Raw genomic sequence first — 12,980 nt, forward strand, 5'->3', positions numbered from 1 at the left:
GCTGTTGCTTTTTTCAGTCCTGTCTGTTTTTCAGACAGCTTGGTTGGTGGAATTCATTCTGTATTTCAGAGGAAAAGCTTAAACCACACAAAGCCAGTGGAAGAAGTCAGAGGGGTAACTCCAAAAGCTTCTCCCCAAACAGATTTTTGCTACACAACCTACTTTCCAAGCTTGCTGAAACCTCAGAGATAATGATGTCCAATTAAAGATGATCTGTCTTACAGCAACACTCTAGGCATAGAACAGGCACAGCAGCTTGAGCTCTTGCTGGCTTTATTAGGGCAGGGCTGATTCAGAAGATTGTTGCTGAATACCAGGCATACTTGGAGCAGGTCAGAGCCTACTACAGAGATTTCCAACATAAACAGTTGAAACAAAGGCCCACTTTAATGTCTTGGGCTACTTGGAGGGACCTACAGTAGCTCCCTTCTGCTTGCTGTGGGGTGGCAGAGGCCTATTTTACTTCGCAGTGTGAGATGTAAGAGGCAAGGCCAGTGCTGGACACGCTCTGAGGGCTGCATGGCCCATAGGCCCAGCAGGAACAAAGGAAGGGACAGAAATCCTTCCTTGGTACAGTGGCCTGCTTTGGAAGCCTGGGCAGGTGGAGCATGTTTCAGTCTCTATCCAGGCTGCAAGATAAGTGTTATGAGCCCTGGGGCTGTCTAGGCTAGAAGAGACTGAGGCAGGGCTTTATCAACACTTGCGAGTACCTAAAGGGTGGATGTCAGGAGGATGAGGCAAGTCTGTTTTCTGCTGTCTCCAGTGACATGACAAGGGGTAATAAACATAAGTTGGAACACAAAAAGTCCCACTTAAACATGAGAAGAAGCTTCTTTGGTGCTGAGGTGAGGGAGCCCTGGCTGCCCAGGGACGCTGTGGAGGCTCCTTCTTGGGATGTTTCCAAACCCACCTGGACACGTTCCTGTGCCCCCTGAGCAAAGGGAACCTGCTTGAGCAGGGGCTGGGATGGATGAGCTCTGCAGGGCCCTTCCAACCCCCACCTTTCAGGGATTCAGTGATCTGAGTATTGTACAGTGGATTCACAAGGTTATCCAAGAAACATTGCCACAAATACCCACGTAATGGAATAGCACATTGTAGTCTTGCTTTATCTGTCCTCGGGCTGGCTTGTGTTAGCTTGTCAGAGGGCTGTTTTTCAGTGCCTTGCTCACACCTTGCAGTAGGCTGAGGAGCTCTTGCCCATTTCTGCAGGAGATCTTCTTTAACCTGTCTGTCTGGAGGCCGCCTTCGTCCCAAACAAAACAGAACAGGGTTCTAAACGAGGGCTCCAAAACAAGGACTCCAAATGCAGAATTAGCACTTCTGGTGAAGGCTGCATTACATCACCTCCTGCTTAGGCCAGAAAGAATTGCTTAGGAATCAGGGTTGCTGATCTCTTGAACATCATTGCTTTAATTGCTTGGTTTAATAATAGCTCTTACCAGCTAGACAGCTATGTGACATCTGTGGAAGGATGAATAGGTGATGAGTAAAGTGTGATGGTATTTCTTTTCTTAAGCTCTTAGAAAGTGCAGACATTGTCCTTTCCTTGCACAACTGTGTCTTCTCTTTGATTTTAGCCTTTGGAGGGCTGCTTAGCTTAATACTGATTTGCCAAGGGATGATGAATTGTTGCCATTCCAGATGCTGTTGTGATGATGACCTAAAAGCTCACTGCATGGAAAGATTTCCATTGATTTCCTGTTGTGCTGGTTTTCAGTCAAATGGCTTTAAAAATGTCCAAATGTGATATTGCAAATCAGGCACAAAGTTAGACACAAACCAAATCAAAACAGCTTCAGCTCCATTTTTTACCATCCAGTTGGAAGAAACACAAGGAAGAATTTCTTCCCTGTTGAGATGAGGGAGCACTGGTAGGGGCTGCCCAGATGGGCTGTGGAGGCTCCTTCTCTGGAGACATTCCAACCCAGCAGTTCCTGTGTGCCCTGCTCTAGGTGGTGCTGCTCTGGCAGGGGAGTTGCACTGGATGAGCTTTTGAGGTCGCTTCCAGCCCTTGAGATTCTGCTCTGCCACTGGAAATGGATGTCACCATAAATACAGACCTCAATTTCAGTCCTTAACTAGTTTTTTTCACACCAAACCCATGAAGCTGAGGGGGTTACTCGTGGCCACGGTAAAGGATGTATTCAGTGTGCCTGCAGCATATTGCACCAGCCCCCAACAAGGCCTTCCTACAGGGAAGAGGAGGCACTTTGGGTTGCTCAGCTAAGTACCTAAAGCTACAGAGGGTGAAAGAAGTGGTTTTCATACATTTATGAAACCCAAACCAAAATGCCAGTTGGCCAAAGGGTTTGTTATGCTTGGGCTCCCACCTGTGCTCCCTTCCTGCTGTCAGGAGCATTGCTGGATGTGTCTAAACCTGCTGTTCCAATTGGAGAAAATACCTCCACCAGTGTTGCTTGAAGACAGGCATGTATTGAGTCTTCTACAGAGATGAACTGGTTCTTAGTTGTTGCTTGATTTGACATGGACTTCTGAGGAGCAACATGGTCAAAAAAGCCTTGTCTCTTAGCAAATCAAACTGTGAGCCCCATCCTTTGACTTTCTGGGTTAGTGCTCACCCTGAGAGACAGACAGACAGAGGTCCAGTCAGATTTGTGAAGGGATTTGTGGGGTGGGAGGGGAAAAAGCCACATGCCCTTGCAATTAGGTGCTCAAAATTGCATCAGCTTGCAGTTTATCAGTTCTTCCTAGGTCCATAAGTTGTGTCCTCAGGATTTTACATGCCATGTTAGCTTGGTGTACCCGTGGTGGGAGACTGGCTCTTCTCAGACATCTCAGTGGTGGTTTGGTGTGCAAAGCCTGGACCTTCCACTGAAAACCCTTGCTCCACAGCATGGAACTTACAAGCATGTGGTATGTGATACGAGGCACAGAGTTAGCACAGAGTGTTTTTACAGCCTCTTGAGCCACCACCCGATTTGAAACCGCCTCCAAACGGTTGTGTCGTGCTGAAAGGGAACGTTTTGCAGCGCTCTGTTTCTGTGTTCCCTCAGGAAGCTTACGTGATGGCCAGCGTGGACAACCCTCACGTGTGCCGCTTGCTGGGGATCTGCCTCACCTCCACTGTGCAGCTCATCACACAGCTCATGCCCTACGGCTGCCTCCTGGATTACATCCGGGAGCACAAGGACAACATCGGCTCCCAGTACCTTCTCAACTGGTGTGTGCAGATCGCCAAGGTGAGCACAGCGCTGCAGCACGGAGATGGAGCCACCTATTTCTTTACTTCTTGGTCTCCAAAGTCTTTCTTCTTCACCACGTGGTTCCCACACTTTTGACACCACAAGAAGTGCTTACTTGGCCTTCATTGACTATTTTCAAACTTCTGATCCAACCTAAACTGATCTTCAAAGTGCTCCCAGACACTGTAATATCACCAAGAGGTTTTCTGCCCAGACCAAACACCTGCTAATGAGATGCAATGAAGCTCCGGCAAGGGAGGGACTAGAATTTGGCACTGCCCATAACAAAGTGTCAGTGGTTTCCTTTTGGGCTGTGCAGTGGCAAAAAGTGATGGTGTTGAATACGCTTTCTTATGTGACTGGGAGAATACAGGCTGGGGGTGAGCTGCTGGAGAGCAGCTCTGTGGAGAGAGAACTGGGAGTGCTGGTGGGCAGCAAGCTCATGAGCCAGCAATGTGCCCTCATGGCCAGGGAGGCCAATGGCAGCCTGGGATGCATCAAGAAGAGTGTGGGCAGCAGGGCAAGGGAGGTTCTGCTCCCTCTCTGCTCTGCCCTGGTGAGGCCTCATCTGGAGTCCTGTGTTCAGTTCTGGGCTCCCCAGCTCAAGAGGGACAGGGAAGTGCTGGAGAGAGGCCAGTGCAGGGCCACCAAGATGATCAGGGGACTGGAACATCTTTCATATGAGGAAAGGCTGCAGGAACTGGGGCTGTTTAGTCTGGAGAAGAAAAGGCTGAGAGGGGATCTCATCAACACTTATAAGTATTTAAAAGATGTGTGTCAAGAGGATGGGGCAGCACTTTCTTCTGTTATCTCCAGTGACAGGACAAGGTGTAATGGATATAAGTTGGAACACAAAATGTTCCGCTTAAATACAAGGAAAAGCTTCTTTGGTGCTGAGGTGAGGAAGCCCTGGCCCAGGCTGCCCAGGGAGGGTGTGGAGGCTCCTTCTCGGGAAGTTTCCAACCCCACTTGGACACGTTCCTATGCCCCCTGAGCGAGGGGAACCTGCTTTAGCAGGGGCTTGGGCTGGATGAGCTCTGCAGGTCCCTTCCAACTCCACCATTCTGTGATTCTGTGAAACCCCTGAGGCCCAAGGATTGATCAATAACCTGATTGATAAATACCCACTCCGTTCAAGTACAGACTGCCTGTGGCTGAAATTGAGGCACCTCAGGGCTGTTCTGCTATCTGTATGCCCCAAGTTGGTGCCTGTAGTCTAATTGCAGAGGCTATAGTGACAAATAAAAGGGACAGAAGACCAAAGTACAGGCTCTAGCCCTTGGCAGCAAGGAGCAGTGTTTGGAATGGAGTTAGCCATTGGAAGCATGGAGCAAAACCAGCAACAAAATAGCTGTAGTTTGTTATTTGTGGTGGGAGGTGGCAGCATCCCCACAGCCAGGCTGCTTCAGTGCCTCTCTGCAAGCTGACCACACACTTAGGGCCTGATCACTCCCTGGGGGCCTTGGGTACATCCCAGGCTCGCCATCTGCTTCCAGGAAACACGCTGAGCACCTCAGAAGTGCAGCCACCAAAAGCACACAGAGCACACTTTTCATCTCAGTGCATGTAGTTTTTCTGCAGCACGCTCCACAGCAAGTGAGGTTTCGTTTACTTGCCCACCTGGGATGTGAGCTGTCCTTTTCTGTACTCTCCTGCTCTCTAGATTTAAACCAATTACTGCTGGATGCTGGTTTCAGTCCCTTTGGAGGATGGAGCCAGGGGCCACATTTTCTGCCTCCTCCTTGTTAATTTTGAAGGTGGCAAAATCAATCCCCAAACTGAGCCTCACCCAAAAGGTTGCAATCCCCAATTGTCAGCTTCAGCTTTTCATCTCAGTTCAACATTTGCCTGTAGCAACCTTTCCAGCCATGCCTGCCCTTCCACAGGCTCCTTTGTGCTGCTCCACACTGAAGTTCTGCTCCTCAAAGCACTCCTGAGCCGTGGGCTTTTCCCCACGAGTGTGTCAGGGCTTACTGCTCTGATAAAGTCTTGGCAGGCTTTTGGACACTCTCTGACTCTTTAAAAAGGCACTTTTGAAAGGGGAGGAAATTGCAACAAGTATCTTTATGTCTGGTAACTAACCAGCAGGAGGCAAGTTCCCTGTATTCACAGCTTTGAAATAAGTTTTCTTTGCAGCTTTTACAAGCCCCCTCTTTCACTGAGATAGAGAGTCCCATCTCTCAGGCAAACCATAGGCACCCCATGTGCAGAAACACTGTGAAGTGTCATAGAATCATAGAATGGGAGGGGTTGGAAGGGACATTTAGAGATCATCCAGTCCAACCCCCCTGTGGAAGCAGGTCCCACCTAGATCAGGTCACACAGGAACGTGTCCAGGCGCGTCTTGAAGCCCTCCAAGGAGCTCTTTGAATGAGTTGGTCTCAATGCCTGGTGATGAAAAATGGTTTAAACCCCAGGCCTGCACACAGTTAAAGATCTGCTGAACTTTCTAGACGAGCAGTTGGAGGCCTTTGCTGTAAGGTTATGTATGTGCAGAAGTCTTTTAGCCATCAACATCTTGCAGGGCTTAGTGCGACACTGATCTACTGCCTTTCTGCAGGTTTGAGCCTTAGCAAGCCTGTGCAGCGAGGCACTTTTAGCAGGAAGCTTTTTGTCCTGCTGGGGCTGGATTATGTGGCTTTTGATTCTTTCAAGGCAGCCTGTTTTCTGTCGGCAGCTCGAGGCGTTTGCTTGCAAGAGCCCCGACCTCTCTGCGTAGCTCCATGCACCCCAGCGTGGTGTGGCGCCAGTTTGTTGGGGTGGTTTGTTTTGGCAACGTTAGCAGCCCATGGGTGAAGTTCTGCTGAGGGACCTGGGGGAGGATTCCGTGGTGGTCCAGGTTAGCAGTGGGCTTAGGAAGGGAGGTGGAGGCTGGAAGGGATTTATTCCCTCAGGTGCTTGGTCATTGCATCAACATGATCGTTTTGGTGTTAACTTTATAGGTTAGAAGTACTTTGTGCTAACTCTCTCTTCATAAAAATCCAAGTGTGTCAGCTACTGCCAGCAGAAACCTCTAAACTGGGAATAGTTGTGGCCTTTAGAGAAGATCTTGCAGGCAGCTTAGAAATCACAAACGCTCTGATTCCATACAGCAAGAGACTGGTGCCCAGGGAAAGGGGAGTAATATCTGGGGTGAGAACCACAGCTGTTAGATTTGTGCTTTAAACATGGAATCAGCACAATGATAACAAGAGGCAGTTGGACCCAAAAAGCACGTATGCTATGGCGTGCCCAGCGTGATCGTGGTGAGGCAGTGGAACTGGAAGAACTTGCCTTTTCAAAGGGAACTTGCAAACAGACACGACTGAGCACAGCCATAAAAATGATGAGCTTAATACCTTTGCCTTCTTTCCACCTGTGTGCTGGGGTGCCCCCTTGTTAGAGTGAAGGCAGAGAACCCTGTCATGTAGCACAGAAAGAGCCTTTTGTGTTTTGCTTGGCCTCTTCTCCCAGGCTGTTAATGTCCACATGCTGTCTGCTAGGTTGTCTCCTGCCTGTGGGGAAGGTGACCACTGAATTCTGCACAGTGCTCTCCTGAAGTCACAGATGCAGCCCAAAGAAAGATTTGCCCCCTTGGTTGCAATTTCTATCCCAATACTTCTATTTCTCAAACTAAATCCCCTGCAGCAGTCACTCCCCAGGACTCCTGCAGCCTCCTGGAGGGCAGCGCTTCCTTCTCCATGTAACTGTGGAAGATCCTCACCCTGTGGTGTAGATGGACACAGCCTTTTCCTGCCAGTGGAAGAGGTTCCCACATATCTGGTGGGATGTGTACAGCCACCACAGAGCCACTGACCTCGGGAACTCCTTTGCCTACCCGAGCTCAAGGCCTGTGGAGCCTCCTAACAGCCTGTCCCATTGCAGGGAATGAACTACCTGGAGGAGCGGCGCCTGGTGCACCGTGACCTTGCTGCCAGGAACGTCCTTGTAAAGACTCCTCAGCATGTGAAAATCACAGACTTTGGGCTGGCAAAGCTGCTGGGAGCTGATGAGAAGGAGTATCACGCCGAGGGAGGCAAGGTAAGGCACGGCAAGGGAGCAACAGGCTGAGGGTGACCTGCTGGAGAGAGCCCTGCAGGGAGGGACCTGCTGGAGAGCTCTGGTGGGTGGCAAACTCATGAGACAGCAACGTGCTCTCGTGGGCAAGAGGCCATTGGCATCCTGAGGTGTGGGCAGCAGGGCAAGGGAGGCTCTGCTCCCACTGTACTCTGCCCTGGTGAGGCCTCATCTGGAGTCCTGTGTCCAGTTCTGGGCTCCTCAGCTCAAGAGGGACAGGGAAGTGCTGGAGAGAGGCCAGTGCAGGGCCACCAAGATGATCAGGGGACTGGAACATCTTCCCTATGAGGAAAGGCTGTGGGACCTGGGACTGTTCAGCCTGGAGGAGAGAAGGCTGAGGGAACATCTCATTAACACAAGTATTTAAAAGGTGTGTGTCAAGAGGATGGGGCAGCTCTTTTTTTCTGCTGTCTCCAGTGACAGGACAAGGGGTAATGGACAAAAGCTGGAACACAAAAAGTCCCACTTAAACACAAGGGAAAACCCCTTTGGTGTTGAGGTGAGGGAGCCTTGGCCCAGGCTGCCCAGGGAGGGTGTGGAGGCTCCTTCTTGGGATGTTTCCAAACCCACTTGGACACGTTCCTGTGCCCCCTGAGCCAGGGGAACCTGCTTTAGCAGGGAGCTGGGCTGGATGAGCTCTGCAGGGCCCTTCCATCCCCACCATGCTGGGACTCTACGAACTGTGGCATGACCAAAGGCACTTGTGCAGGAGCCTTAAGCATATGGAATGAGGGGGAGAAGAGAACGAGCTTCTCAGAGCACTCAGCTGCCAGCTCAGCATGAGGCCTTTGAAGCCTGTGGGAGTGCTGTGAAAGCAGCCGAAGCAGCGTGGGGGCCGGGGGGCTGTGGTGGGAGCAGAGGTGGCAGAGCAAAGAGTGCTTTGGAAATTCCCACCCAGAAAGTCTGGGAACAAGCAAGGTTGGTAAGGAAAAAAGCATTAAGATAATAATGAGAAAGCAAAAAGAAGAGCATGGCTGGATTCATCAGCATAGCCAGCACCAATAACACAGTTGATGAAGAGGAGGGGAACGCTGAGTGTTTATAGCAGAAGAAAGACCTGTCAGACTCGGTTCAACACGCCTCCGTGTTGTGCTACGTGCTGATGGAGGGAACACATCCTGCTGAGAAGCTGAAGGGAAGCTGCCTGCAAATATTGCAGAGGCTGTAAATGGAAACCATCTGAGTGCAGATGTGTCTTTGTCCTGTAGCCTGAGATGAGGTTTGTGTCCCGGGATGACAGGAGGAGGTTGAAAAAAACAGTAGTTTGACTGTTAAAAGTGTTGTGAAGCCGATTTGTAAGAGATACTCTGATATGGCCACTGTTCCAGTTCCAAAAGTTCAGCATCATAAATGAAAGCAACAATAAGGGACTGGGAAGCTGCCTGCTCTGCCACTCGGGTAGCTGTGGTGTGGGTTGGCTGTTCCCTTCTGCAACCGAACTGTTGGTCTAAACACCACCTGCTGGTAAGCACCACCGGTACATTTCTGGTCTTATTTGTGGATTTGCCTAGGTTCCCATTAAATGGATGGCCTTGGAGTCCATTTTACACCGGATTTACACTCACCAAAGCGACGTCTGGAGTTACGGTGAGTCTGGAACCAGCTACAGTCATTGCAAATGGGTTGGGGAGTGACAGGGTTTGCTAGTGACTCTGCACACACCCTTTTTCTCCCTGCTGCGAGGAGACTGAGAGATTTACCATAGCCAGTGGGCCCAAATACAAGGAAGAATTTCTTCCCTGTTGAGGTGAGGGAGCACTGGCAGGGGCTGCCCAGATGGGCTGTGGAGTCTCCTTCTCTGGAGACATTCCAGCCCAGCTGGATGAGTTCCTGTGTGACCTACTCTAGCTGGTCCTGCTCTGGCAAGGAGGTTGCACTAGTTGAGCTTTCGAGGTCCCTTCCAACCCTTGAGATTCTGTGATACTGCAAAATCATCTCCAAATTCCCATGAAATTGCATGCTAGTGAGGTGTAAGAACTTTTCAGAACATCCCTTCAGGTGATGAACCCTCCCCTGAAAAAGGCTGCAGGGAGGAGATTGTGCCCCATCTGCTCAAGTGGTGATGAGGCCTTTCTTCAGCAGCTTCATGTGACAATAAAGCCACAGGACTTAAAACCATCAGCCACGCTGTCAGTCAGTGTAAATCTCCTACAGTGTTTGTGCTGTCCTGGTATTGAGAGGACAACACTAAAAGGGAAGGAGAGCAACAACCTCCTCAGAGGGTTTGTTTTATGTTTGAGTCATCAGCCAGCTTGAAAGAAAGTGGAGCAGAAAGGAAACTTGTCAAAGCAACTTATTGCAAAGTCTCCACTTTGTGAGCTCTTAGATTCCTGGGAAGTACTTGATGCACATGCTCTGGTCCTGTGTCCTTTTATAAAAGCACAGCCTCTGTCCCTCTTAATCCATTTATCTATCTTGGCATCCAAAACTTTGCTTTGCATCCTAAGCTACTGGACAACCACAACAGCTATGTCATAGGAGCAGGTGGTATGTCAGCAAATGACACCGAGGCAGCTGGTTTGTGCATCTTTCCAAAGCTGCTCTCACTTGTCTCCAAAGAGGTGGTTTGGAAACAACAATACCACTTCCATTCTTAAAGGCACTTGCTGGGTTGGAGTCAGGAGGCAGTAAGCTGTGTTTCCTGTGTGGGTGGGAGGGCTGGGAAGGTTGTGGTAAGCTTCACTGAGATACTAGCTGAGCTGAAGACACCCAAACCAAAATATACCCCAAGAAACCCCAAAAAAAATGATTTACACCTGGTTAATAATTTGTCTGTCTTCAAAGTCATGGCAGAAAATGCTTTTCCTGAGTGGGGCTCCTGGCCAAACCTCTCACTGCCCTCCCTTCCCACCTGCAGGTGTGACAGTCTGGGAGCTGATGACGTTTGGGTTGAAGCCTTACGACGGCATCCCCGCCAGTGAAATCTCCTCTGTCCTGGAGAAAGGCGAGCGTCTGCCCCAGCCCCCCATCTGCACCATCGACGTCTACATGATCATGGTCAAGTGTGAGTTGAGCTTCAAGGGTGGTGGGTGCTCACCTGAGACAACAAGTTGCCTTCGTTGTGTGGCCATGTTCTTGGTGATTGCACAGAAACAGGGTTGTGTGAGCAAAGGGGGGACAGCAGCATCTGTGCCCACACCTGGAGCTTTGGCTCAGAGGCAAGTTGCTGGTCCTGCTGGAGAGGGACCTGCTGGAGAGTTCTGGTGGGCAGCAAGCTAACCATGAGCCAGCAATGTGCCCTCCTGGGCAAGGCAGCCAATGGCAGCCTGGGGTGCATCAAGAAGAGTGTGGGCAGCAGGTTAAGGGAGGTTCTGCTCCCCCTCTACTCTGCCCTGGTGTGGCCTCATCTGGAGTCCTGTGTCCAGTTCTGGGCTCCCCAGCTCAAGAGGGACAGGGAACTGCTGGAGAGAGGCCAGTGCAGGGCCACCAAGATGAGCAGTCTCTTGTGGTGGTCTCTTATGGGTGAGCCCTTAACCAGCACGTATGGTGCCATTCTTTTCACTGGCACACTTCATTGGGAGCTCTGGTGGCCAAAACACCGCTGTTTGTGCTTTGCTTTCCCTGCTGTGCCTCTAGGCTGGATGATCGATGCAGACAGCCGCCCCAAGTTCCGTGAGCTCATAGCAGAGTTCTCCAAGATGGCCCGTGACCCGCCACGCTACCTCGTTATACAGGTACTGACACAGCACACCACCTCCTCACACAGCTACTGACACCACACCACCTCCTTATACAGCTACTGACACACCACACCACCTCCTCAGACAGCTGCTGTCCCCCAGCACCACCTCCTCACACAGCTGCTGACCCCCAACATCACATCCTTATACAGCTGCTGACCCCCAACATCACCTCCTTATACAGCTGCTGACCCACCACATGACTTCCTTGTACAGTTACTGACCCCAGTGGTAGGGGGATGTCTGATGAGCATGTAGCATGAGACCCAAAACGGTGAGTAATGCACATGAAACTGTATCCCATGGGTAGTTTAAGGCCAGATTTGCCGTGGCTTTCTGGGTCTCAGGTAGAGCTACCAATGGAATTTCGAGACCAGTTGCTGTTTTCTCAGTACTGGTCCCAGTCTAGGACCAATAACAGCCCATACTGCCCTGAGAGGAGAACAGAGTCTGATCCTCTTCAAAACACAGATCTTTTCACACAGAGACTGAAGGCCCAAATTCCTCCAAACTCCAGTTAAACAACACAGCTGGAGGATTTACATCTCAGATCTCTCACTTTGAAAGAAAGGCATAATGAGGGCTTGGAGGGAGCCTGGGAGTCCCCTCTCACACTGCCTTGTCTGCAGGGAGACGACAGGATGCACCTGCCCAGCCCCACGGACTCCAAGTTTTATCGCACCCTGATGGAGGAGGAGGACATGGAAGATATCGTGGACGCAGACGAGTACCTCGTGCCACACCAGGGCTTCTTCAACAGCCCCTCAACGTCCCGGACTCCGCTCTTGAGTTCATTGGTATGAAACTTCTCCTCTGTGGAAACATGGCAAGCATATTGAAGAGTGAATTGCATCCCATAATGCCTTTCTCTCTCTTTTTCAGAGTGCTACTAGCAACAACTCTGCCACAACCTGCATTGATAGAAATGGGGTAAGTGAGGTGACCTGTATAAAACAAGCGACTTCCCCCTGTGTGGCTCAACTTGTCCAAAACAGTCCCTTTAAATATTGGTTTCTTTTTGCTGCTTCAAACCCAGCAGGGGCATCCTGTGAGGGAAGACAGCTTTGTCCAGAGGTATAGCTCAGACCCAACGGGCACTTTCTTGGAGGACAGCATAGACGACGGCTTCCTGCCCGCCCCAGGTGAGTAACTGCTCGTGTTTCCATCCCTTGGCCACTCATTCACAAGCCTTTTGGCTGCCAAATAATCATTGTGCTTCCTTTTCTGTAGAAAGGAAACGATCCACATGCTTCCTACCCTTTTGGGTTTTTGCTCAGTGAACAGGAATGGAAATGTGTGCACGTATTCTCTTCCTAGACTTTTACCTGGCTGCTCCTGGCCATTTCTCCTTTCAGTTCCTTCACCAGCCAGGTTGCACAGGTTTACTGTGGTTGTATGTTTAAAGCTTCCTATTTGGGAAAAAAAGTCCTCTAAAACAACCCCACTTTGCCCCTTAAACCACTTCAGCCATGCAAACAGCTTTCTGGCAGTATCAGTGCTTTCAGATGTTGATACACAGAAGGCAGCTGACGGTTTCACGTGGACTTACAGCGTAGGCGGTCAGAGAGCGAGCCAGCGTGCCCTGAGGGAGCTGGGTTACGCAGCCATCACGCTTTGTGCCCTTAAAACATCCCAACCAGCCCTCCTAAGAACACGCCACAGCTAAAAAACAGGTGAAAGACCCTGCAAGGGGCAGCATTGATGTGAAACGTGGGGTCTCTGCTGCTGCCAGTCCTGTATTTTCCAGGCATTCTCCTCATCCCTAAACATTTTTCTAGGGAATTAGTTTCTGGCAGCTGAGCTGCCAGACTGCAGTTTCAGAACAGCATCTGGGATGTAGCTACCCACACATCACTACAATCAGCAGTAGCTGCCTCAGTCTCCCGTGGCCCAAGCTGTCTTTCCTGCCGTGTTACAAGCCACGTTCCTGGGGGTGAACTTCAGGGCAGCACGTGGTGCCGGGTCACGGCAGCCCACTGTGTTGTCTCTCTGAGATGCTGTGTGCCAAGAGCAAGGGGCAGCTGGGTTGAATGTACAC

At 50.5% G+C, this 12,980-nt stretch overlaps 1 protein-coding gene across 4 annotated transcripts in view; it reads left to right on the forward strand.

The window, feature by feature from the left end:
- EGFR (epidermal growth factor receptor) overlaps positions 1–12,980 on the forward strand; it is a 153,963-nt gene that overhangs the window by 134,332 nt on the left and 6,651 nt on the right. For 3 of the 4 annotated variants that reach the window (XM_061997505.1, XM_061997508.1, XM_061997509.1), the window contains exons 20-27: positions 3,018–3,203; positions 7,071–7,226; positions 8,774–8,849; positions 10,120–10,266; positions 10,839–10,936; positions 11,572–11,739; positions 11,825–11,872; positions 11,979–12,084. In XM_061997505.1, the coding sequence (XP_061853489.1) occupies positions 3,018–3,203; positions 7,071–7,226; positions 8,774–8,849; positions 10,120–10,266; positions 10,839–10,936; positions 11,572–11,739; positions 11,825–11,872; positions 11,979–12,084 (985 nt within the window). The remainder of the gene's footprint in view (positions 1–3,017; positions 3,204–7,070; positions 7,227–8,773; positions 8,850–10,119; positions 10,267–10,838; positions 10,937–11,571; positions 11,740–11,824; positions 11,873–11,978; positions 12,085–12,980) is intronic. The other variant, XM_061997506.1, reaches the window with a different exon arrangement.

Source organism: Colius striatus, chromosome 5 (genome assembly GCF_028858725.1).
Source record: "Colius striatus isolate bColStr4 chromosome 5, bColStr4.1.hap1, whole genome shotgun sequence".
Lineage (NCBI taxonomy): Eukaryota > Metazoa > Chordata > Aves > Coliiformes > Coliidae > Colius > Colius striatus.